This window comes from Arvicola amphibius, chromosome 1 (assembly GCF_903992535.2).
Source record: "Arvicola amphibius chromosome 1, mArvAmp1.2, whole genome shotgun sequence".
Lineage (NCBI taxonomy): Eukaryota > Metazoa > Chordata > Mammalia > Rodentia > Cricetidae > Arvicola > Arvicola amphibius.
This window is the reverse complement of record NC_052047.1, coordinates 113,177,716-113,204,085: the sequence shown is the minus strand read 5'-3', so window position 1 is coordinate 113,204,085 and position 26,370 is coordinate 113,177,716. Positions and strand designations below refer to the sequence as shown.

Sequence of the window (26,370 nt, the reverse complement as noted above, 5' to 3'; positions counted from 1 at the left end):
ATAATCCTCTCTAGTTCTGGAATTAGAGGCTTCTATGGCAAGCTCGTGTGGCTACTGGGAGTAAAGATGTGTGTCATTGCTGCCTGGTCTGTAAGGCTGGCCAGTGTGGCTGTTTTATTTTTCTGGTCCTCAGGCCAGCTTTGTTTATTGGAATACAAACAAGTGAAATGCCGCTACAAGCAGCTGTTGTAAAGAAGACATTTAACTGGGCTTCTTACAAAGCAGAGGTTTAGTCCATCATCACCATGGCAGAAGCACGGTGGAAGAGACTGTCATACTGGGCCCACTTGAGTATCTGAGACCTCAAAGCCCACCCCAGTGACACACTTCCTACAGCAAAGCCACACTTACTCCAGCAAGGCCACATCCCCCAATAGTGGCACTCCCTATGAGCCAAGCACTCAAACACATGAGTCTATGGGGCCATTCCTATTCACACCACCACAATGGCTTAAGCACTTTCCCTTGAGTCCCGGTGACCTGCTCAGCACACTGGCTCTCATTTCCTAGCCTGACCCAAAGCCCGGTTCTTCCTTTACTGCTCCTGGAGGCCCCAAGATTAAATGGGATGTCAAAGGCGTCACTCTGGATGCACAGTTAGCCCATGTTTGGTACATGGTGGTTGCTGATATTCTTAGCTTTATTACTAAGCCCTCCATCAATATATGGTCATCCTTGTGAGATTAACGTCAGAATTAGTATCATCTGTGCCTCTTCTTTCAGACATGGCATCTTTCCATGAAGACATGGAGATGGAAGTCTGAGAGATGTGCCCCACAAGGCTTAATTCACCAATGAGTCCCCTCTCCTGCGGCTGCTGTCACTCACTTCCCCACTTGCTGTGGCATTATGGGATTGCTCCCGCAGGAGTCAGGAGAATAGAGTGGACAATGTAGGGTGACAGCATTCTTTCTCCTGTGTGCCAAAAGTACAGTAACCTCTCAAAGGCATCTCCTCTGTCACCTATTTGGAGCAGGAAGTAGGGAGACACCCCCCATGTCAGCACACTGATGCCCTCCCCTAGTTCACATAGGCACACTAATGCCCCCCAGTTCACATGGGCACACTGATGCCCCCTACTCCACATGGGCACACTGATGCCCCCTACTCCACATGGGCACACTGATTCCCCCCAGTTCACATGGGCACACTGATGCCCTCCCCAGTTCACATGGGCACACTGATGTCCTCCCCAGTTCACATGGGCACACTGATGCCCTCTACTCCACATGGGCACACTGATGCCCCCTAGTTCACATGGGCACACTGATGTCCCCCGAGTACACATGGGCACACTGATGCCCTCTGCATTCAGGGTAGACCCTCAACAATTGTGTTAATACTTTGGGTGAGGTAGTTTGTCATTGTGTGGCCTGTTTCTATTGATTGTGCAAGATCACCATGCCAAGGTCCTAATCACCAGCGTGATCCAGGTGCCACCACAGTGTCTTCGTGCATTTTCAGGGCTCCCTTCAGCTAAGAATCCGAGGAAGGATACGTCAAAGTCAGTAGGCTCTGGACTTCAGGAAGGGTTGGTGCCATTGAATATGGACACCTGAACGGTGTTTGTACCACAGAAGCTGAAGGACATGTTTAGTCCATCTTAAGGAAGTTCCCGAGGAACTGCACTGAGAATGCATGATGGGCATAAATGAATTCTCCGACTTGATTTTGCCAGCTAACTGCCTTGTCGTATCACCTTTGTCCCAGATTCTGCAAGCCTGCTTACTGCTGCGGGTGAGCCCTGGGAGGGCAGCTCTTTAGTGGAGCCCTCGAGGGTAGTACTGTGTTAATATGCTGGGAATTTAAGTAGAGCCGGGACTTCTAAATCAATCACTAGGACAGCTTTATATTTTTCTTTGCTCAAAAAAAATACACTATTCTGCAGTTACATGTGTGGGCGTAGAGGTTGTCCTGGGTGAAGGACACCGAAAAGGAAAATTTCATAACATTTTCACTGCAGGAAAAAGGACTCACTGGTCTTAATCCTTCTAGAACTGGCTACAGAGAATATCAGCATCTCTGCAGTATCTCTGCAGTCCTTAGAATGGTCTAGGCTGCTCAGAATTACTCGATTTTATTTCCTAGGACGTTATAGATGCTTAACAAATGTGGATTAAACAAAAGAATAATTAAATAAGAGATTAGTGAATGGGTTTTTTGTTTTGTTTTGGCTTGTTTGTTTTTGTTTTCGAGATAGGGTTTCTCTGTAGCTTTGGAGCCTGTACTAGAACTAGTTCTTGTAGACCAGACTGGCCTTGAACTCACTGAGATCTATTTGCCTCTGCCTCCCAAGTGCTGGGATTAAAGGTGCGAGCCACCACCATCCAACTAGTGAAAGCTTTTTAAGGGCAGTGTTCATGTGATGGAATAGGCAGTGTTTGCCTTCTTGCCCTTTTGGGGGTTTTCTATGATGGTAAGGTTCACCCTGAACCTATACTTGGAATCCAAGGACCGCTCACACTGAGAGTCCCAACCTGAAGGCTACATGTGTTGTAGAGCCCCTGGGAGGACATCGCGCTGGCTCCTCTGATTTAGGAATGTGGATGAGAAGTTGAGCTTTGAGTGTGGCCTCTTCTGCCCAGAGTTTGCTACAGAGGAATGAAGAGACAAAGCTAGCCATCAAGGAGGACTATGGGGTTGAGAAAGGCATGTGCTTGCATTTGTTTTCCAGGGAAAGCAATAAGCAGGCATGTTTGAGGCCTAGGGGAAGAACCAGAGAATGAGATCAGCACTAGGATAGAGAGGTCATAACAAACGAAACAACATCCCTAGGTGTGAACCGAATGAGGAGTAGAAGGGATGCCATCCAAAGACTGGATGGGACTGGTCCTGGACAACAGGAAAGAGCCGCTGCTTAGGCGCTGGTAAACTTGGAGGGATGCCCAAGACAAACAAGTTCATGGTTGCCTTGCCAGTGAGTAGGGTATCTGTGGAAGAACAGAGAGCCCAGATGCTTACCACATACCCAAAGAGGTCATGCTGGTCAGCATGGAGAGGCCTGGGTGATGGAAGGTCATGTGTGTGATAGCCTAATTTGTGTATGTTCCTCTCTTCCTAGGAACATCCTAAGCTCTTAAAGTAGTACAAGGCAGATATACTGCTCCAGCAAGAGATAGTATTTCCTTGTTTCTGGGGTGGTGGCAGATAATCATTCTATCTAGCTCACTCTATGTCTCGGGGAGAGTTATTTATCCACTGGGCTCTAGGAAGAGTGATGATTGGGGTTAGGAAGTAAGGAGTGCGGAGCAGACACTAGGGAACAAGCCTGGAGGGATTTCCAAGTTGAAGTACAAGGGTTCCTAGTATACATCATTAATACACTAGTCCAGTAAACTAGTGTGTTTGAGTGTGTGCCATATGTCTAATAACACTAGTCCAATAAACTAACTAGTGTGTTTGTGTGTGTGCTGTGTATCAAGGTTCAGTGATCAGCAGGTAATGGTGGTCAAGGTAAGAGCAGACATGATCAATGACCTCAGCGAACTTGGGATCTAACAGGGACCTTTGGTGCAAGGGTGACACTGTCACTGAGCATGGAGCACTAGTCACCCCATGCCAAGTTCCCTATTACCACAGTTGGCCCTGTTTTCACAGATAAGTAAGCAGAGAATGGCAGTTGTAGGCAGGTGGGAAAAGGGGCTTGAGTCTAGGCAGTGTGCATCTGGAGTCTTTCCTACATCAACGCCCCCTCTCCATTAGCTCAAGTGCCCTTGGCATATGTTTTCAGAGTCCCCTGTCATGCCTTAAATTTGATATTTCTACTTTTGCACAGTACTGTGGGGGAGGGAACTTAACAAAATGGCTGCCCATCATCCAGGCTCGTCATGCCCCAGTAATACACTATCTCATAACCTCTACGGCTTACAGTAACAATGGTTTCTCGGTCATACCACATATCCATTTCTTCTCTGGCCGTCTCTCTCCTGTAGCACCTTGTCAAAAGCAGCTAGTAAAACAAAGCCTGCTCTCCATCTGTGTGTCCTTAATCTCCCAAAAGCTGTCTAGAGACCATCAGCATCTTTGTGATCTCTACTGACGGCTTCCTCACGGTGGCCCTTTTGGCTCCAAAGTCAGTATCCCATAGATTAGGGTCTGACCTTACCCTTCATCTGGGGCCATTTTCTGTAGGCTGATGACCTTGGCTGTAAACTGCCATCAGAGCTTGCTTCTTGTTCATGCTCCATAGTCACCACGGGTCAGTCTCATCCATCTGGGATGCTGCAGGTCCCAGGGCAAAAGGGAAGATATAAAATTCCAATCTCCAGGAAGGTGGCAGTGAAAGAGGGAACCTAGTGAGGTTCGCTTAGACATGGGAGACAGACTGAGCCCCACTTTTACTCTTTCTGCCCCTGATTGTTGTTATCTAGCAATAACAGAGTCCAGAGCAGTGTGTCTGCCAGATCTTGGACTTGAACCTCCAAAACTGAACCCAATCAAACTCTCTCCCCCATATGTGCATGTGTATGTGTCTATGTGTGCATGTGTGTCTATTACTCTATAACATATGGAGAGATGGAGGAAGGGTGATAGGTCACATTACAGATCTGAAAACTGATTGGCTATGCATGGATCATAGTGGTCAACGTTAGACAAGAAGCCACATCTGACATATTTGATGTGGGCACAACAATGGGGGAAGACTCAAGGGTACAAGGAGGAGATGACTTTTTTATTGATTTTTATTGAGCTCTACCTTTTTCTCTGCTCCCCTCCCTGGCTCTCCCCTCCCACTTCAGCCCTCTCCCAAGGTCCCCATGAGAGGAGATGACATTTTGAGCACTCTGACAGTAGTAACAGTGACAGTGCTGTAGGCCACTTGGTCACTCTCCTGGGTTCACAGTTGGAGGCTCTCTCTGTTCAGCCCCAAGTTCAAAGGCATCAGCTCCATTCCCACCCACTGCTCCCCCCCTGTTCCAGTCTGCACACATGAACTCCTATCATCTAGAGTCTAGGCAGACCTGCAGCTGCTTCCTTCTGTCACCTGTAACCCGGCACTGCTTCTTAGGCCCCATGGGTATCTTTACTGAAAGACTGTAGGAAGTGCTCAGATGAGTTAGCAGAGGGCTCAGGGTGAGGTCACAGCCTCTCTTGGTTACCAGCGTGCTGCCCACAGCCTTCATGATGACTCTCCTCATCTCCCCGTCGCCCCACAGAATTGTGTCGCGTGCTTCTATGGCATTGATCTGGGCAAATGACCCCACTCTAAGCTGTACCCAAACCTCGTCACTCGCTGGCCTCCTTGAGTAGAGTTCATCATCCCAGACCTGGGCCATGGCAACTCTCTAACCAGTGCCCTGCTGCAAGCCTGCCCAGGAGAATCTCCGGGACATATTGCTACATGTGGCTAGCAGTTCAATGCAGAAGTATGTCTAACTCCTTTCCCCTATGGGGGGCCTGACGTTTTAGAAGAGGGTTACTGAGTTGACTGAGGTCATCCAACCATTTCAAGCCTCTCCCCGTAAGGCTCAGGGACTCATGGGCTTAAAGTCATCTATTCACAGGAGAAATGAGTTCCGGGGGAGGCTCTGGCTTAGAAGCCTTGCCTTACACATGGCTGCCACCTAGAACGTAGCGCTGGGAGCTATAAAGGCCTCCATCCCCTGCACAGACTTGGTGCTGAGGTTGGTGGATGTAAGAGTGTTTTAGAAGTGACTCACCCCCAACTCCTGATTTATTGGCAGTGCACTGTGGCCCTGAGAACTGTAATGAACCTCTGTGTCAAGGGATTAATGACCAATAACCAAACCTTTAAATCAGCCCACCCTGTCTGCAGAGGCCTGTGGCTCATCCTTGGGTAAATAGGACAAAAAGCCCATTTCTAATACATTTTCTGGATGTCACAGCTCCACTCTATAAATTGAGACTGAGTTAAACAAGCCTCCACTCCTCTCTTCTCCCCAACTGGTGCCATTCCTAACTCCCTGGCGGAGGCTTGCCTGACTCACTCGCAGGCCAGTCAGACTCAGGAGGAGCGCAGACACAGAGAGGGGTAGCCTCCTCACTATGCCGTCCCCTTCCCTCATGGAGACCCTGGTCCCTGTCAGGGCCTTGCCCTTGCTCTGAAGATGTTGTGACCACACTTAGGGATTTCAGTATTTTAATCTTCAACATACCACCCCTACATTTTGTGTCTATACTTCCCAGGGGCTCCTTAAATACAGCTGGCTTATCGAGGCTGCACACTAGAATCTTCTGGAATGGTCCCTGTGTTAGTGACTTTTCTTGTTGCTATGACGAGGTACTAAACAAGAAGCGACTTAAGCGCGGGGCTGTTTGTTTGGGCTCGCGGGTTGAGGAAACACAGCTCATCTGGAGGGGGAGGTACAGCAGCAGGTGCGCCGCGCTGGCAGTGGTGTGTAGTCCCGACTCTTCACCCCTTACACCCATGATGACTTGGTGGAACAGGAAAACAGGAAAAAGACAAGAAGTGGGGCTGGACTTTTCAAGGCCTGCCCCCAGTGACCTGCTTTCTCCTGTGTCCAGGGATAGGAAGATGTCCAGTACTTGAACTGTGCCCAGAAAAGTAGATCTTGAGGTGTGGTCTGAATGAGGGATGTTCCCCTTAACTTCATGCATCGGAACATTTGCTCCCCAGTTGGTGGCGCTGTTTGTGGGAGTTGTGGAGCCTTTAAGAGGTGGAGCCTTGCTGGAGGAAGGGCATCGCTAGGGGCGCATTTTCAGAGTCTTTAACTTTGCCCCACTTCCAGTTTCCTCTCGCTGCTGCCAGTGTGAGGATGAACGTGTAACCAGTGAGCTTCTGGCTCCATGCCTTTCCTGGCACTGTGGATACCATCTCTCTGGAGGGATAAGACTAAATTAACCCTTTCTTTCCCTGCTTGCTGTTTGATCAGTGTCCTAAGCAGCAGCAGCAGCATATTGACTAACACAAGTCATTAAGGAGCTTCGCCACAGATGCCTGAAGTGTGTGGAAGGTTCTAGAACTTCCATAGAGGCTACACCGTGAAGTGGGGGGTGGTGAGAGGACTGAAAGATTTGCAGATTGGCCATGTCCCAAAGGGGTGCAAGGGGTGAGTTGACTGAAAATGGAGGTGAAATCTTTTTAGCAAGTGTTTGCAAACTCTAGTTGGGCTAGAAGCTTGCAGAGTCATAGCGTCCTGCTGGGAGATGCCTCCTGCAAGGCCTCCCTATGTAACCCTAATGGCCCTGAACTCTCACAGGTTCCCCTGCCTCTGCCTCCTGCGTGTTGAGGTTGCAGGAGGTCACTTCCACACACCTGGCTCAGCTGTCAATCCTTTTTAAAAGAAGTTCTTTGTCAATTTTTGTACCAACAAAATAGCCTATGACACTGAATTATAAAAAAGAAAGTGATCTGTAAGAGAGGTTTAGAAGAAGGGCCCAAGTGACCCCAGGTACCTTTCTGATGCCCAGGACTCAGGGGAGCAGCTGTGCCGTTTGGTGGCTTTAAAGGGAACCATCTGGAGTGGTCCTTGGGGAGAGGGAGCCATGTTCTGCTTGCACCAGCCTCACTGGGGGTTGGACTGGGTAGAGGTAGAGCCTCATCTCCAGCCCTGGGGTGCTTAGGAGTAGGAGGATCACCAGGGCTTCTGTCTCAGAAGAGAAATACAGGCCCTGAACTGTAGAGAATTCAACCTAGCCAGGGACACCCTCCAGGCAGTGAAAGAGAACAGGCCTACTCAGGACTTTGGTGAATTGTTTTGAAAAGCTGCATGTTGCCTCAGTTTCCCTTTCCTCATAGATGGAAGATAAAGGTGAACAGAAGCCCTAACATACCCACACTAAAAGAGAGCTGTTGTCTTCTCCCCTCCCCCTTCGTACGCCCCTCCTCTACCCTGGAGAGTCCTGTCAGTCAGCGGCCTTTGATACCTGTGAAGGGTGGATGCTATGGTTCATGGCATACCACCAGGACAGGGCAAACCACCAGGACAGGGAATACCACCAGGACAGGGCAAACCACCAGGACAGGGAATACCACCAGGACAGGGCAAACCACCAGGACAGAGCAAACCACCAGGACAGGGCAAACCACCAGGACAGGGAATACCACCAGGACAGAGCAAACCACCAGGACAGGGACTCCGGTATGGGGTCCACCTGCATCCTTCAGGGCATGCCTTGTCAGAGGTGAAGGACTCAAGCAAGGCCACATCCTCCTGCTCTGGGGACTCTTTGCCCAACCTTGACCCTGTGGCCCTGAGGATAGCAGTGTGCAGGCAGGGCTCTGTGGTCTCCATGGATGTCTTCAGCTCGGCCATTCGTCATCACTCCTGTCCCTGGCCTGGAGACATCCACTAGTATGAGGCCTAAGACATGGATGTTTGTTCTTGGAGCTGTAGGTGATTTTTCTTTCTCCATCGGGCTTCAAAATAAAATGCCAGTCAGCTGTGCATCCCTGCTGAGCTGTGCAGGGCCGAGTGAAGAAGGGATGCAATCCGTCATTGCAGCTGGAGAGGAGTGGCCAGGGTATCGTTTTGATACCACCGGGGGTTTGTAAAACATCCAGACAGGATAACAGCCTGCCTCTGCCTCTGGCAGTTACAGGCAGGATGCTGTTGTCTCAGCATCCTGTGTTCTATTGGTCTTTAGTAAGGGGAGCCTCTCATCCTCCAGTGCTTGGTCCAGACCCCATGGCAGCTCCAGGGGACCATGTGGAAGCCATTCTCCTGGCACTCCCTACTACCTTCCAGCCCACTCACTGGGAGTTGAAGGGTTGCAGGGAACTAGACGGCAGATAGGAATTGTCCTGGGTCTGGCTCAGGAGGCAGACTGCAGTTTGAATCTTAGCTGCTAGTCACACAATCATGTATTTCCTCTCAAATATCTTAATTTGCCTCGGTTTTTCATCTGCAAAATGGGAGATAATGGTAATGTGGGTAGAAATTCAAGATCTGAAATGTTCTAATCTGAAGCTTTTTGAGTACTCACACGGACAATCGCAAACCTCAGCTTTTATAATGAGTGATTATGTATAAAATTGTGTTCAGACTATGTGCACATAGTATATATAAATCATAAACTTTGTGTTTAGACTTGAGTCCCATCTCCAAAATACTTCCTTATGAACGTATATGCATCTATTGTAAAAATCCTTCTAAAGATCTGAAATCAGAAATCCTTGGTGCCAATGCTTTGGATATGGGGTACTCAAACCCTGTCCCGGACACACGGCACCATTAGAATTAAATGATACAGGGTGTGTGAGCCCCTTCTGTTCTGGCATAGCACAACTACAGATATTTCAGCTTGATTATGAGCAGTCTAAACCAGGACCTCATGACAATGCTACCCCTGATATTTGGGGCCAGACAGTTTAACTTTACTGAGAGGCTCTATGTACTCTGTCTACCCCTGGGTACCATGAACCTCTCATTCACCAAGTCATAACTAAAACACCATTATCTCCGGGTACCCTAAGTGACCTCTAATAAGCAAAACTCCCCCGTAGCCCCCATTGGAGAGCACAGATCTCCATCACTTCTTGTTTCAACCCTCAAAGCTCCTCATTGCTCGGAAAGCATGGCCGTGTTTACTGGGCCTGTGGGCATCAGGAAGGGGCATCCTGCACGAAGTCATTCCCCTATTTTATGTGTTCAGGTCAGTTATTGATTCAGTGTGCTACCATAGGCTGGGCCTCTGAGGAGTCCACGGGAGGACCACAGGGAGTCTTCCTTGCCAAATCTGTCTCTGTGATCCTCAGGCTTCCCAGTTCCACTCATCAAGATGCACTTTGTCACTGGCTTTTTAACTAACAGACAACTGTCTGTCCCTATTATGATCTGGGACTTGGGAGCAATAAGCAGCGCTGGTGACGGCTGTAGCAGCAGTGAGTGCACACACGCCTCTCAGAGCAGCTCCCAGGCGCTTCAGGGCACCAGGCGCTTCAGGGCAGCTAAGTGGATAAAACCAATTCCAGCTTTGACGTGGGTGGCCACTGTGTCTGGAGACCCCGCCCTGGAGACGAGAGGCAGACTCTGGTGACAGGAGGCAGGAAGGGAGGGAAGTACCTGGTCCCTAGCCATCCTTCTCTTGCACTTATGCTTCTGAGCCTCAGTCCTGGTTCCCAAGGTGACCACTGAGAGCTTCCTTGTCCTGAGGTCACGTGTGGCTGTTGCACATTCAGGAAAGGTCTCAGGAGTTGATGACTTTTCATTTCCTGGTCTAAGGTGCAAGAGTTGGAGTAAGGCAGAGGGGAGCAAGGTGGGGGTGGGACATAGTTCATGTGTCACATCAGTGAACTCGGTGACATTGCTTCCTGGTGTGGCTGGATGGCTTATCCATCACTCTTTTGTTACCATGACAAGAAACAGCTAACTCCCAGAATGAAAGCTAATCGTGGCTTATGGTTTGAGGCTATGGACTGTCATGACATGGAAGTCATGGCCAGGGAAACATGGCGCCCTGTCACACTGTGCCCAGTCAGGAAGCAGCAATATGGAGGCTGATGTTCAGCTTGTGGTTTCCTTTCTATCCAGCCTGGGACTCCCTCAGTTAAGTCTTCCTGGGAACTCCCTCGCAGACACACCCAGAAGCACCCCCACCCTACCCTACCACATAGGTAATTCTCAATCCCATCCCGTTGACAGAGAAGGTTGATATAACACACAGTCTACAGGCCACATAACAACGACAGCTTTCTCACCTCTGTATCCCCAGAACTCAACTTCTCAACTTCTCAACTGAGTTCTTATTTGGATAGATAGATAAATGTTATGCTTAACTGCACAGCTACTGAAGGTCCTTAAACCCCACCTCTGTCAAGTTCTTCCTCAACTCCGGTGAACTAGAATCTCAACAGGTCCTCAGCTTTCCTCCAGGCAGCCTAGAAATCCAGGCCCCAGACTCGGACCTCCTTGGCCTTACACTAGAAACTCAGAGCTCAACTAGGTTAACTTGACAAAGCATCCTTGTCTCTTGCATTCCGGTTACATCTCCATGTGGAGCTGGGCATTGCACCTTTTGCCTCTGCTTAGAACTCTGGTCATTACACTCCTTCATCTCTGTAACGAGAATCAGTAAGGCTGCTGGTTTTGATGTCTTCAGCCCTGGATTTACTAACCTGATAAACTGTGAGGTGGTATTAGGGGATTGATTTGGCCATAACACTTGTCCCTCTCTCTCCACCCCTTTCCTCCCACCCAGAGAGGCTGCCCCATGGTGCACTTCAATGGGCTCCCATGTTCCCTGGCCTCTTGTTGCGTTTTGTTAATAGTCATTTTGCTAATGACTTGACAGAAGATCAGAATGGGAGGAAAAAGGGAGGCATTTTTTTTACATGTCAGGTCAAGGCTGTCCTAGCAGAAATCTGGGTGACGAGGCTCCAGTGAGCGGAATCCCGGGTAGATGGTACTTCACCCATCGTGACACACTCCTTCTGGAAACAGCACAAAACAGAGTCTTGTGTGGCTTTTCCGAGACAGAACTCTCAGCTGCTGAGGCCAGGCTCTGTGACTCGTTCCCTCGCCTTCTCCTTAGCTGGCACGCTCTGCATCCCCTCACTATAATAAGCCATAGCTGTGAGTCCTCATTAAATAGGAGGGCGGACCAGAGTACTTACCCCTTTAGGATGCACTTACTAGCCCCTGCTGTATACTGGCTTAGAAGAGGTGGAAACTCTGTGTCTTTCACCTCCCAGCCCCCAACAAAGGCAGGGCCTGGGCCTTTGTGCTCTGTTTCCTGGCCAAGTGCAGCATCTGGCACAAAATATTTATGAAGGAAGTCAGCGAGTCTGCACATAATGGATTCGAGAGGTACTTTCAAAGCTCTGGGTGGTAAAATCAATTTAAAAGGTTATGGCCAATGTTTTTCAATGCAAGAATAGAATGGAAAATATCAGAGTGTGCCGTGCAGTGGGGGCAAGTTTCATTTCTTGAAAGTTTTGTCTCCATACTCCATCCGTGTGGACCAAACGCTCTCCTGGATCACAAATTGGAAGAGTTTCTTGCTGTCTACTGTCTTAATTGGGCATCTGAAAGTCACTGTATATAAAAACCTGGGGTCTGTTTTCCAGTTGTCTGGTGACAATGCCCACTTAGCTACTGTCATTTGACCTTTCCCCCTTCTCTTCACCCTAGAATGTGTACTACACAAGCAGCCAGCAGATCCACGTGGGGGTCCTGAGCCCCACGGTTGATGATGACGACAACCGCTGTCTGGTGGACGTCAACAGCCGGCCACGGCTCATCGAGTGCAGCTATGCCAAGGCCAAGAGGATGAAGCTGCACTGGCAGTTCTCTCAGGTAGTGGTCGCTGTAGGGATGAGGCTCCTGCTAGGGCACTGTCTGGACAGTTTGTGAATAGCAGCCCCCACATGGCTGACCATGGAGCTTTCCTTCCTCTGGTCTCCATCAGTTTGGAGGCCCGCATTTAACTCATTACCTTTCCTTGGCTACTATGTCTCTCATTATGAAGAAGAATCCCAGGAGTCAGATACCCAGATTCGAATGGATTCTTTGCCTCTGCCCCAAGAGCTTCCCGCTAGAGGGTGTCTGCTGTTAGGATCAGTTTCAGCCTGTGGATAGGGATGCTGGCCTTCTAGGTAGTAAGGTGGCTGATTCTAAGAGGAGGTGAGAGAGCCCCATATGATTCTAGAACTCCAGATCACCTGGGGACCTAAACAGAATAGGGGGGCAGGAGGGACTGTCAACTCTCAGGAGACTAAACAATAAAAGTCCATTACTCAAATCTCCCAGACAGTTGCTTCTGCTATGAAGATTCTGGCAGAGCAAGACAAGGAACTTTGATCTAATTACTGTCTCTGCATAGAGATGGATGATGTTGGTGGTGAGGGGTAGATCCTACTCTGTGGGCACAAGGCGTGTTTGGTCTGTGATCTGGGTATAGGAACCAGGGGTCTTTGAAAGAGCCATCCTTGTCTTAAGTGAGTGGTATCAATACTAAACAGCACGTTCAAATCAAGGTCATAGACTTAGGGGATAGTTAGAGACTGGGAATGGGAGCCTGAGCCGGGAAAGCGGATGCGAAGATAGTTTTTAAGAGAACCGAGGGAGTTCATCATCACAGGCAGGTAGAGTGTGCTTTCGCAGCTGTGGGTGGCCCAGCTAGGAGGCTGAAATCAAGTTTGAAAGATATTCTCAACTCCCTCTCCACCATGACCTTGAGGGATCTTGGGATCCTCACCTGCCTCAAGGTCACTGCCCAGGAAGAATCTGAGACTGACCCAAGGGTCTCAGACTTTGGCCCTTGAACTAGTCACGCTAACAAGTGTGGCTGAGTCCTGAAATGGTCCAGCATGTGCCTCACCTCCCTGAAGGCAGGAAGATAGCTGCTTCTGGACTGTCTTGCTATAACCTAAGGGGAGTCACGAGCCATAGGGTGTCCTGGGTCCTGGGAACTTGCATCACCCAAATATGACTATTCCTATTTCACCAAATCTCCCAGCTACCTTTTCAGGCTTTGATCCTGCAGAAACTCTGGAAACAGTAGGGAGACAGCTCTGTCTGTCCGTCTTTGAACCTCAGCCTCAAGAAAAAACCATCTCACAATGAGGTCCTTCACTCTTGCATCGCTGAACATAGTCTCAAACAGGCAGCCCCACACAACTCCTACCAGAATGGACTCCAGCCAAGCAGACAGCGCTGCTGTGTAGTGCTCTGGGGGCCAGGCAGTTTGCGGCACGTTAGCATATGTCTAATTAAAACTCCCCGGGTGCTCTGGCAACCACAGCTTTGATCCCTACACCAAAGGGAACTGTTTGGAAGTAATATCTTTCAATTCCTAGTTTGCAAACCCCAAACAGCCACTTCCTATTAACTATTCAATAATGACTAGATATGCAATTTTTGCTTGATGTAAAACGATCGATATTTATCAGAAAACCTGGAATCCATCCATCCACTGTTCATTGATGAGGAGATCACTGCTCACAAGGCCAAAAGAAGCCTGGGGCCTCTTAAATGATTAAAATCTTGTGCTTAAGCCTGGGAGATAGCTCAGTAAGTAAAATGCTTGCCTTGCAAGCACAAAGACCTGAGTTTGATACTCAGTACCCACATTAAAAATAATGAATGTGTGGTGCAGGTTTGTAATCCCAGAGCCGGGGAGGCCAGGCAGCCTAGCTGAACCGATGAACCCCGGGGCAGTGGGAGACCCTGTCTTGTGACTGCCACACATGCACACACACACACACACACACACACAGAGTCGTGCACTTGGGCTAATTTTCTTGTAACACATTTTAATCTTTGAATATTATGCAGTGACCTGACCAACTAGAATGTTCTGCTGCAGAAGCTGAGATAGGAGGAGATTTCTCTGGTGCATTTAGAATCTCTTTTCTGGTTCCACAGTATGCATTATTTACTCTCGAGGACCACATTTAAACTTCACAGACACGCTGAATTAATTTAAAAATAATTCAGTGAGATTCTCTTAGATTCCTCACAAAAAGGCATTTACATATCTCTGTTCTATCTCATATCCTGGCTTTCTGGTTAACAAATAGTTTGTCCCCCTCTAACCTCTGCGAGCCCTTTGGAATTTCCAGTGCTTCTGGCTGAACTGAGACACTGCTAGACACTGCCATTCTGAAATCACATCTGATGAAAAGATCTCCTGGCAACGCCGATGTACAGGGCTCTGATGAGCAATTTTCTGATGATGAACATTCTCTCTTTCAGTCGTTCATCAAACATTTATTGAGCGCAGGGGTTTGGCATTGGGATGAAGACAGGAATCAGACAGGGCCTCTGCCCTCAAGGAGCTCGGGGGCGTGTAAACACACAACAAAACAGGCTGATAAGTGCAGAAACAGGGCTGTGCTGTGCTCTGGGAGCCTGGAGTGACCGACTCCATGAGCAGAACGCAAGGATGGACTCCTGTGTGCAGTTTGTTTGATCTGACTGTTGAAAACATGTGCAGACAGTTCCTAGATGGAGGGAGGGAAAGAAAGGAGCACCCCAAACAGAAGTTCTGCCTAGGACAAGGTCCAGCAGAACTCAGCATTCTTTCAGAAGATGTATCTTCTGTGTGGTGTGGGTGGAATTTAGAGTGTGATGGGGCCGGTGGGAGGGGAAGATTGTTAAAGCCACACCCACCTGTAGACTTCACCTTAAATCAGAGCTCTGAAGCTGTCTTGATCAATTTCTATTACCAAAGCAAGAAGGGATTGTTTAATGAACAGTTCTCCTCAATTCTATTGATGGCCTCCTGAAGGATGGTGGTCGCCATGGCTAGAGATGGGAGCTCACAATAAAACAGAGCTCAGGCTCTCTTTGGTAACAACATGCTTTTGTAATAACTAACACACATAGATGTCAACACAAGGAAGACAGGTCTTGTCTAAACCATAGCAGTATCCCTGGTGAGATCTGAATATACCATAGCAGCTGGGTGGAGTAGAAGAGGAGAGGCTGGAGGCTGGGGAGTAAGGTAGGGAAGGTGTAGTAGGAGCTGCGGGCCGCTTCCTGCCACCCTACTCTCAGCCGCCTGGTTAGTTTATGCCCCGAAATAACAATACACAAACTATATTCATTTAAACACTGCCTGGCCCATTAGTTTCAGCCTCTTACTCGCATCTTGATATACCCATATCTAATAATCTGTGTAGCACCACGAAGTGGTGCCTTACTGGGAAGATTCTAGCATATGTCCATCTTGGGCTGGAGCTTCATCACGTCTGGCTCAGAGAAGAGAGGCATGGCATCTGTCTCACTTAGGAGAGGCTTGGAATCTGACTGGGCCATCTACCTCACTTCCTTCTTCCTGTTCTGTCTACTCCACCCACCTAAGGGCTGGCCTATTAAATGGGCCAAGGCAGTTTCTTTATTAACGAATGGAATCACCACAAACAGAAGACTCTCCCACATCAGGAAGGGACTGTCTATCATTCCCCAGGATAGGTGGGAGGATTTGATAGCCATGCAGACAGCAGTTGGGGAGGACTTTGAGAGACATGTCAGTGATGTTGACCACGGTGATGGATTGGTGATAATGGCTGGGTAAGGGTGGGCTAGTGTTAGGAGCCCATAATAATCTTTAGCTCTGGACTTGAAGAATGGTTGATAAGGTGACCAGAATCATGCCATCAAACAAATATCTCTCAAAATAGCCAGCATTTTCATCCGCACACTGTGAAACATCCTTCACCTGGGAAATGGTAGGTTCGTAGCTATTAGTTGCTTTCTATGAGTTTTCTAACTCCCGTCTGCCCCTTTAAAGAAATCCCCGAACTGACTATCTCCTGGTATTATAAATTCCTATTAACTGAATATACAACCTTCAATCTCCTGAGAGTTCCCTTCAGCCTAGGATCTAGAGGACATTCTAAGACAACGGTATAACATTAGTGAAAGAGACATTTTGGTCAGTGACCTCTGGACCAGGAAAAGGGAAGGGGAGCAGCAGACACTCTGGCATGAGAAGAACATCAGTAGAGCAATGGCCTGTCAAGGCCACCACAACCCAGACAATCTCTGTGGCTTTTGGTAGTTAATGCAGTGCTAGGGTCACCGCTGTAAGATCTTGATGGGGACTCCTGAGAAGGCTGCTGTGACTGTGTCCTATAAGTCCCAGCTTCCTCCAGCACTCATGTGCACATGAATGGCAGTAGAAGGAACGGGTGTGCCAAAGACCAGAAAGACGGCAAGAGGCTTTGAGCTCCTCGTTCTGGAATCTCTAGGAGTGGCAAGTGTAGGGCGGTGCTGGCTTGTCCCATGGAGCCCTGCAGAAGAGCAGAGGGGGAAAACACAAGAGCCAGGGTCAGAGTTATCTGTGAGGTTGATGGATCACTGAGGGGCCAGGTGATCCACAGATGCTGAACTGGGCAGCTTTCACACCTTCCCAGCCCCAAAACCCTACAAGTCTCAGCTACTAAAGTCAGGCTGCAGAGCATGTGGAGTTGTGCCATCCACAAGTCTACTGGGCCAGCCCAAAGACACAAATTAAGAAGCTAAACTTAAATGAGGGTCTTCATGATGACAATTTATGGGACCCTTTAGCCGTCATCCCAACCTGTGACACTCTTTTCAAGTGTCCAGTAGCATGGATAACAGGACTTTGTCCCATGTTTTAGGCAGCTCTACCAGAGGACATTGGGACAGAGTGGACACTATCCTGGTTTGCTCCTCTGTGCTATGATAAACACCATGTCCAAAGCAACTTGGGGAGGAAAGGGTTTATCTGATTTACATATCCCTATCACAGCCCATCACTGAGGGAAGTCAGACCAGGAACTCAAGCGGGAGCCTAGAGGCAGAAACTCAAGCCTGGAGAATGCTGGCTTGCTCATGACTTGTTCATCCAGCTTTCATATATAAACCATGACCACCTGCCTAGTGGTAGCCCCACCCACAGTGGGACTGCCCCCCCATATCAATCATTAATCAAGAAAATGCCCCTATAGACTTGCCTGCAGGTCAATCTGATGGGGACAATTTCTTAATTGAAAGTACCTCTTCCCGGTTTTGCCTCGGTTTGTGTCAAGTTGACAAAATCCAACCAGATAGATAGATATACAATGTGCTGTTGATCAAATGAAGAGGCCCTTTAAAATAAATGTACGACCCTTAGAAGCCTCTTGTTTGCCAAAGACAAGCAAAACCCTACCTTCATTGATGGAGGAGGGTCATCTGTCTATGTGTTACTTTCATTGGTTAATAAAGAAACTACCTTGGCCCTTTAATAAAACAGAAAATTAGGGAGGCGGAGTAGACAGAACAGAATTGTGGGAGAAAGAAAGCAGAGTCAGGCAGACACCTCAGGCAGTCACCATGCCTCTCCTCTCCAAGACAGACGCAGGCTAAGATCTCTCCTGGTAAGCCACCACCTTGTGGTGCTACACAGATTACTAAATATGGGTTAAAGCAAGATGTGAGAATTATCCAATAAGAGGCTGAAACTAATGGGCCAGGCAGTGTTTAAAAGAATACAATTTGTGTGCTGTTATTTCGGGGCATAAGCTAGCCAGGTGGCCGGGAAGCAGCCCGCTGCTCCTTCTACACATCATCGACCTTGTTTACTGTTCTTAGAAGCATGCAAAACACACTTTATATATGTGGGTGTGTGCATGTGTGTGCATGTGCACTTCTTCCCATAATGGCATTTTCGAGGAGGTGGAAGATTTCTTTTGTACTAAACAGACGCTCATCTTGCATAGGGCAGAGTGTAAATTGGTATGGCTGTGTTTGAAGGGGGGGTTGTCTCAGACTCTCTGGCTGCACTTTCTACTAGCTCCCCTCAACTATCAGTTCTTTGGTAGAAAGAAATATTGACATGGCTGAGAGTTCAGGGTCACACGGAGGAAGCCCCACATCTCAGCCCTGGACTTGCTGTGTTCTTGGAGGGACTGTCAATGAGATGAGCAAAGGTATGTGTTAGTGCCAGGAGGGTGGGAAGATGTCCCAGGAGATCACAGAGGCCAGTGCCCAGCTCACCTGCCAAAGGACAGTTGTTTCTGACTGCTGGGGTCTAATGTGATAACCTGATATGAAATAAATATCAGATAAAAAATTAAATCCTGCTACAAAACAAAACCTGTCTGCAGGCGCATTTCCCTGGGGGGTGGGGATGGCTAACCTTGTCTGAGAGTTCTTCCCCTCTGGGGAGAAGGAGCCTTTGACTTTCCCCAGCTCTGTCCCCAAGCACTGTCAGTACATCCAGTCTTGAGAACCTTTTGTGCTGGAAATAAAGGGCTATAATCGGGTGTTCCATTGTGGCTGTGGAGAAAGCAGCTTTTCATTTCCAGGTCATAGGAAAGGGTGCAAGGGGAACTGTCCAGTTACAAGGGCCTGATAGCGCTTTGTTTAGACCCTGTTTTCTTAGTTATTTTTAAAATTAAAGCAATCAGCATTTTCTTCTTCCTTCTCTTCCTGCAGAGATCAGGGACAAGAGCAGATGTGATTGCTCAGCTCCCAGAACTGCATAGGATTTTAAAATGTATCAAATATTTATATAGTGTTTATAAAATACCAGGCACTATGCTAACCTGAAAATACTTCTTTGAAACCATGATGAGGCTTTGAGAAACTTTCTAATATCCCATTTCAGAGATGAGGAAACTGAGGCACAAACAAATTAAGTAATTGTTAGAAGTCAGACCTAGAAATGTTGTCTCAAAAATCCACACTGTAAATTTTCACACCGGGATGGCTCTGTCTTTGTCCAGAAAAGCAGTTAGTGGGAATTTGAGGCTGGGGTCTCCTTGCTGAGTCAGGCATGTGTGAACTGACCAGGCCATAGCCACCTTAGCCAACTCTCCAGACAGAGGAGCCCAGCTCTCTTTGGGGTCCTTTCTACCTCTCCTTGGTTACAGATACCCATCCTCAGGCAGTGCCTCCACACAGCTAGTCCAAGGCAGTGTCTCACTTAGGCTTAGGTGAATCCCCTTGAAGTAAGAAAACACTGAAGTACACATTGAACACAGTAAGTGTTGAATATTCATGCTACACAAAGACTGCTTTACTCTACAAAACACCTAATCTTGAGGTTTCTGTAACTAAGCCTAATGTCCCGTCCAAGCTTTGAAGTATTTGATTACCAATCATTAAGTACTTAACTGGGAAACTTTGCAACTGGCTGAGCTTAAAGCCCATGACCCACAGGGCTGCTTGCCCTTGGAAAGTTCACTAGCAAGGAAGGTGGAGTGCTAGTCTGGGGTAAGTGAAGGGAAGGCGGCAGCAAATCCAACATCTAGGATCTGGTACGGTTGGCCCCTGGCTACCCAAGTACTAGGAAGGCCAGCCCAAACATCCCAGAGCCTCTTGCCCAGGGACACAGGCCAGGCATTTCCTAAAAGAGGGTCACAAGTGTTGTTGATCCTTGGAAGCTGGACTCGGACCAGTGCTGCCATTAGGACGGCACTTGAGAGTGCAAGAGGCCCATTTTCAGGCCATGTCTGAGACCCGCTGAAACGGAAAGCAGGGTAGTGGCCAGGTTTCCCAGGCACTCTGGTGACTCTCCTCTCTAGTGGATGACCCCTGGGCTTCAAGCACAGTCCACCACTTGCTAACCATGAGCCTGAGCCAGCTCTCCAAGCCTCAGTCTCTGGTTTTATGAACAAGAAATCTTCATTTCTACCTGTCAGGGGAACAGTGAGGAAGACACCTCTGCATGTACCTCCTCAGTAGGGTAGGGCTAGGCCGGTACTATCTGACCCACACTTAGCCACAGTCTAATATACTCTGCGGGAAACTGAGGCAGAGAGGTTCTTGGCTGTATCTGTGTCTGAGATTTTCACAGACAGTGACTTCCATGTGTCCCAATGTATCCATAGTCCTCTGTGCTAAGGTATCAAGTGACTCAGAATGGTAGATGTGATGATAGGCAGAAACCCAGGTCACATGGTCACTCCCTAGGTCACATGACCAAGGCCTGAGAAAAAGTCCTCCCTTACTTGCTTCTGCTTTGGCCCTTTGCCTGAAGGATGAACAAGACAGTGACTGGGACTAATTCTAAGAATTGTTATTAGTATTCTTTATCCTATACATTCAACTTCTGCCTTTTTTTCAATGGCTGCTTCCATATTTAATTAGGTTTTCATTCCAATTAAGCCCTCTGTGTGCTGCAGCTTCTCTCCTGCCAGGTTTAATTGCCCTTATTTAAATTCTTTAATTAAAAGTATTGTGTGTTTCTAGATCCTGTAGATGTAAGTATTACACAAATAATTTTGATGACTGGACTGGTAAACCAACAAGCAGGGCCCTCCATGGAGAGAGGAATGCTCAGATCTCAGCAGACAGCCCCAGTTCCAGAGCCAAGAGACTGGACCAGAGCTGCAGCCCAAGCCCTGGAGCTCAGGACAAGAGTTGGCTAGCACAGGTCCGAGCATCCTTCCTTCCCAAAACTCGGCCCAGCCCAGCACCCAGAGGGACCTGCTAAGCATGTGGACCCAACCTAGCAAAGGTTAACTCTGCCTTGCAGATAAAAAAACAGAGTTCAATGTCCCTACCCTCACTCCTTGGTCCACATCACCTCTCTTTTCCCAATGTTTCCTCTGCCTCTGCACAAATGCACCCCAAGAGTTTCCTGAACCTCACTCCAAGCCCGAGTAGCTTTTCATCAGGTCCCTGGACCTGCCGCTGTCTTCCTCTCTGTGTCTGCTCAGGCCTCACCGTTATCAACTGATAATCATCCCTGCTCCCAGCTTGCTATGCCTCCTCCTGAGTTCCATGATTGGGGCATAAGCCTCATTTTCTCCTCCTCTTGCTAGAGTTGCCATCTCTCCCTCCTAGAGCGCAATTGTCACAAGAACAAAAACCCTCCTCTTTCTCAGTCATGAATATATTGAAGCAGCTAGGAAATGCGTGTGGCACTTGATGGATGCTCATTGAACATTGGGCAGTGGCTGGAAGGATGTGTGAATCCTATCCATTCAGAGATCCCTCAAAGGGAACAGACCAAACAGGCTTTAGTTCCCTGAGACATCTTCCTCTACCCCAGCACTGGGTACCACCAACTCCTAGTCTAGCCCCTACCTCACAGAGAGGCATGCAGTAGGGTAAGTGGTAGCTTTGTTGACTACTTATCTAATGGAGAACAGAGAAGGGGGAAGATTTCCTGGGGTTCCAGCTGGGCTCTACATGGAATCTTGAGAAAGTCTCTCAGGCTCTCAAAACCCCAACCTCCAGTTCTATAAAATGAGGGCTCCTATTACCTCCCCCTCTGGATGGTGTTGTAAGAAACTCATGAGATGGGAAGCAAGGTGCCAGGAAAAATGGCAAATAATGTTAGTTCTAGTGCAGAACCTACAGGCCAAGACACAGAAACGAAGAAAGCCAGGCTGCATCCCCGTGTGAGGAAGCTATGAATAGGAGTCAAGGCTTCTCTGCATGTCTGGTGGGTGGTAGGAAAAGGCCTAGTAGTCGTTCCGTGAGAGAGATGTTCTGAGGAGGGGGTTAGCGCCCAAGGCTGGTGCTGGTTTTACCTCCAAAGAGGGCCTGGCTGTACTCCCCACCCCCATGTGTGTTTCCTGAAAGCATTTGACATTGTTCAGTTTTCCAGAAGCTCGTTCTGCTGAGGCGAGAGCTCTTGGCCTCACACACAGCCCTCCCAGGAAGGAGCTGATGGTGTCAGTCAGGTGGAATCCCTTCTACATGCCCCATTCCTGCTCTTGGACTTGAACCGTTTCTTCCACACCCTTCTGGAAGGCCACACTGGCTGTTTTCATCCCATGATCACACATTTCCTGTCTCTTAGAGTACTGAGGGCTGGGTTGTGGAAGGGCAGGGCCTGGGAAATATCAGCCTTGCAGCTCTGACGGAGACACTTCTTCTCCCTCCTCACTCTCTTGCCTTGGGAAAGTGCCCAAGGAAGGCCTCAGTGACAGGCACGGCTGTCAGCAAAGGAGGGAGATGTGAAGCAGCCAGCCTCGCTGTTGGCAGGGCCTGCTTCTGGCCACAGAGATGTGCTGAGCAGCCAGAATCTACAGCATAATGGATGGAGCTTGGTCCAGCCTCATTTCTATGACCCCACCCCCGGGCTGATGCCCTGAACAGACCCTCCAGCTTGCAGAGAAACAGGTCTCCCATGAGTCCTTCTGTTCATCCTCCAAAGAGTTACCCCTCCCTTCACCCTATTGATAAGTAAAATGGGGAACCTTACCCGAGCCCCCCCCCCCACCCGCTGACAAGCAGAATTGATAAGCTCTGAGATCAGCACTCTCCCCTCTTGGCCTCAGGCTGAAATCAGGCAGAGCAGGCAGAGTATGGACTTAAAAGAGCTGGGCTGGTCTTGACTTCCTGCTTGAGCTCCGTCCCCACCTCCAGGAGCAAGACAGACAGGGTGATGAGACCAGGACAGGCTGACCACAGGACTACTTTAGAACTGTGAACCAGTAATAGGGCTTAGCCTGGGCGCAGTTTCCTAGGTAGGCCTGAGAAATGTGTCTTCATGTTCTCTGGAGAGGTCAGCAGTTGCTTGCTGTGGGGATAGTTGTGGCCATTTTGGAGTGAGCTCCTTACTGGAGAGACTCACCATCTCTCTCTCACACAGGGAACTTCCTAGCATGAGCTGGAGAAGGTACAGGATGAAGACCATCATGACAGCTGGGTACCTGGAGGAGGTGGAGAGGAGCTGGGCCTCAAAATGTGGCTGTGGGATAGGCCGCCACAGAACTGTAGGATAGCCCTAGGCACTGAGCGAACAGAGGCCAGAAACCTGGAAGGGGTTGGGGTATGGAGCTGGGGAGGGCTCAGAGATAAAGCAGCCTTGAGCCATGAAGGCCTTTGCACTGGGGTGTTTTCAAGGCTGACCATGCACGTCAACATGGTCACCACTTACTAGGATTCTGGAGAAATTATTCAGATGAAAGATGAGAGGGGTCTGAAGCAGGCAAACACAGTGAAAGAGTGGCTGGGACAAGACAGGACGGAAGGAGAATTGACAGTATTTGGTACCTGACTGGATGATGACGAGCCAGATGAGTGTGTGAAGTTGCTTGAGTTTCCCCCACAAGCACCTTATTACTGTCAAGATGGAAGCCACAGGAGGAGTGGGTTCTTGTGCTAGGCGGGTCTAGCAGATACTCAGTGTCTGCTTTTGGGATCATCATTCAAGTAACTCTGACTGCTTAAACTCCAAGTCTCGCGGATGGCAACACATCCTCAGATATCCCAGGCTCACAGTAGGTCCATAGCCCGTGGTCCCATACCCCTCAGAACCTCGCCTGGGCTGCTGTATAGGTACTTTTGGGAACACCACTTCCTTCAGGGGCTTTTGGACATAAACAGTATTTGTAGCTACAAAACCTCCCAGAACATCAGTTGTATAGGAGATCCATGTATGCTCAGGCCTTGAGAGATAACAGCCATATAGACAATAACCAAGGTCTTGAGTTTCCTTGAGCCCAGCCTTAACAAATTCCATCTGTTGGAGGGCCTTAGGAGCAAGAAGTCCCCAGTCTGAGGGATGCTCAGATGCAGGTTGATCATGGAGAAGTTGGCAAAACAAGGCTTCTCAGAGCAGTGGCCAGTCCCCTGACTAGGAACTAGCTATAGGAGCAAAGCAGGGTGACACAGCCCAAAATGGTAGATAGAAGTTGGGTCAGGGCTATCTTTGCTCCTATATGGCACTAGGGCCCTATGGGGAAACTGAGGCATGCACTCATTCCTTGAGAGAAGATCAGTACACAGGAGCAGTGGGAAGCTGCGGCCATGGGAATGCTGGTTCCTAAGCCATCTAGATTGTCCCAGCTACCCCCAAAGCTTGGGGCTCCTTGGATCCTCCTGGTTACCTCTGTGCCCTCTGACGCTCTTTCTGTTGGGCTCCTAGGGAGGCTCCATCCAGAACCGCAAGTCTAAGCGCTGCCTGGAGCTGCAAGAAAACAGCGACACGGAGTTTGGTTTCCAGCTGGTGCTGCAGCCGTGCTCGGGACAGCACTGGACTATCACCAATGTCCTGCGGAGCCTGGTGTCCTGACCCTCCCCAGACGCCAACAGCCACTGCTTTGCTACTGTGTAGCATCAGCTGCAGCGTCGCCTGCCATCAGGTGGCGTTGTCTGGAGTCTGAGGGGGGAGCCTGGTGGGTGGCCTCCTCCCACGAAAGAGCTTTTTATTTCCTACTCAATTTTCATGGAGTTTATAGAGGGATGCAGAGAGGTGGATGAGGGTATAATATCCTGAACTATTTTACAATTGTAAATATGGGACAAATGGAAAATATTTATAACTGGCAATAAAATACGATTGATTAAGAAAGGCTTTTGCAGTCATTTGGTGCCCCAGAGTGAGCTGCTCCTGCTCCTCCTCTGGCGTTGCAGTCTGGTGGCTGAGCATGTGTCCTCAGTTGCTCTTCCCTCTTCACAGTATTGATAAAGACAGCTTTAAAGTCATGCAGACCATAGGGGCCTGTGGTGCCAGCTTTCTGTGCAAGGTCCAAGTAAGGGCACTGTGCCCTTAGGCTGCCTCCTGCTCCCTCCTTCCTGCTCCCTCCATGTGATCTATTGCTCACTCTGGGCAGGTGCCTCCCCAGAAGATATCACCAGAGTCCTAAGTGTCATCTGCTGACAGACTCTAGTCTACACCACCCTCTCCTGAAGTCACCAAGTCACGTCTCCAAACTGTCCACTGTCCCTTATCCGTGGTACATCCTTGTCTGTGTCCAGTTGCTGATGCCTGTTTGCTCCCTCCTTGAATTATGATGCAAAGGCTATAACACAGTGCCATACGCTGAGGTTGCTTATCAGAAAATTAGCACACCACCATTCTGGAGCTTGGAAGTCAAAAATGAGGTTGAGAGGGAATGGGTTCTTTGCCTCTCTCCAGCTTATGGAAGCTTAAGTGTTCCTTGGCAAGTAGACGCCCCTCTTCTCCCTGCCTTCACACTATCTACCTTGTACGTGTCTGTCACTTGGGTCCAACTGTTCCCTCTTTATTGGATGCCAGTCTTCTATTGATGGAGAGAGAACAATTTAAATTTTAAATCTGATGAACTCTTATAAAGACTTTATTATGAAATAAAGTCAGCTTCATTGGTGCTGGGGACAGGCTCTTAACCAGTCTCAGAGGACGGTGCTATCCATAAGGCATGACTCACGCAATCCCAGCTCCATGTCAGCCTGCTGGGCTCAGCCTGGGAGACCAGCAGCCTCTAGAACGGAGTCTCTTCCTTGGAATTTGTTTCTAAAGTCCCATTCCCTCCAACAACATCCTTCTGGCTACTCTTGTCTCAGTCCGAAGAGCCCTGCCTCTTCTTGAGAACTCCGTTTTTACTTCAAGGGACCTCTACATGAATACCGCTTCAATTCTCTGGTTGTAAGGCTCATCTTTTTCTGGATGAGGTTAACCACATTCACCCCACCCCTCATTTTACCTGGGTACCCTTTCCAAGAGGCCCCCAGTCTAAACAGTGACCTATTTAGGACCAATAATTTGTAACAAATTTGACTAGAAAACCCCTGACCTGAGAAATCCCAGGGTTGGGATGAGAGATCTGTTTTTTTTTTGGGGGGGGGTGACACCTTTTGCTCTCCAGAACCAAATCCAGCACAGGAAGCACTTAGAAGGGCCTTATGGCTTTTCCAGGCCACTGTCACAGGCTTTCATGGAAGTGTACACTTAGCTCTCCAAACTGTCCCCTGGACTCTAACAGGTCAATGAGAGACATCTGCCAAGCTGGCTACACTTGCTTGTCACCACCCAGGAGGTGGAACTTGGGGAATTAGGTTTCCACAAGAGGCTCCTATGGGGCTGCAGGCACGTCCTCTCCCATGCTCCTGAAGCTCTGGCTCCCACACTCACCTCTCTAACTAGTCAGCCCCACGCCTGTTCCAGCCGGGGTCCATCTCTACCTGCTCCAATCTGTCCCTCAAGATCCACCCTCGGCCCTAGCCTCACCCTGCCCATTTCCATCCACACCACAGTCAAGAAGCAGAGAAGAGCTGGGTGTGGCAGAGAATGCCTTTAATCTCAGCGCTTAGGAGGCAGATTCAGGGGGTT

At 48.9% G+C, this 26,370-nt stretch overlaps 1 protein-coding gene across 1 annotated transcript in view; it reads left to right on the top strand.

Moving 5' to 3' along the window:
• The window catches only part of Galnt18 (polypeptide N-acetylgalactosaminyltransferase 18), a 307,844-nt gene extending 283,214 nt beyond the window's left edge, over window positions 1-24,630 (top strand). The window contains exons 10-11 of the mRNA XM_038343410.1: window positions 12,054-12,218; window positions 24,205-24,630. Coding sequence (XP_038199338.1) covers window positions 12,054-12,218; window positions 24,205-24,351 — 312 coding nt within the window. The 3' untranslated portion in view covers window positions 24,352-24,630. The remainder of the gene's footprint in view (window positions 1-12,053; window positions 12,219-24,204) is intronic.
• Window positions 24,631-26,370: the final 1,740 nt, after the last annotated feature.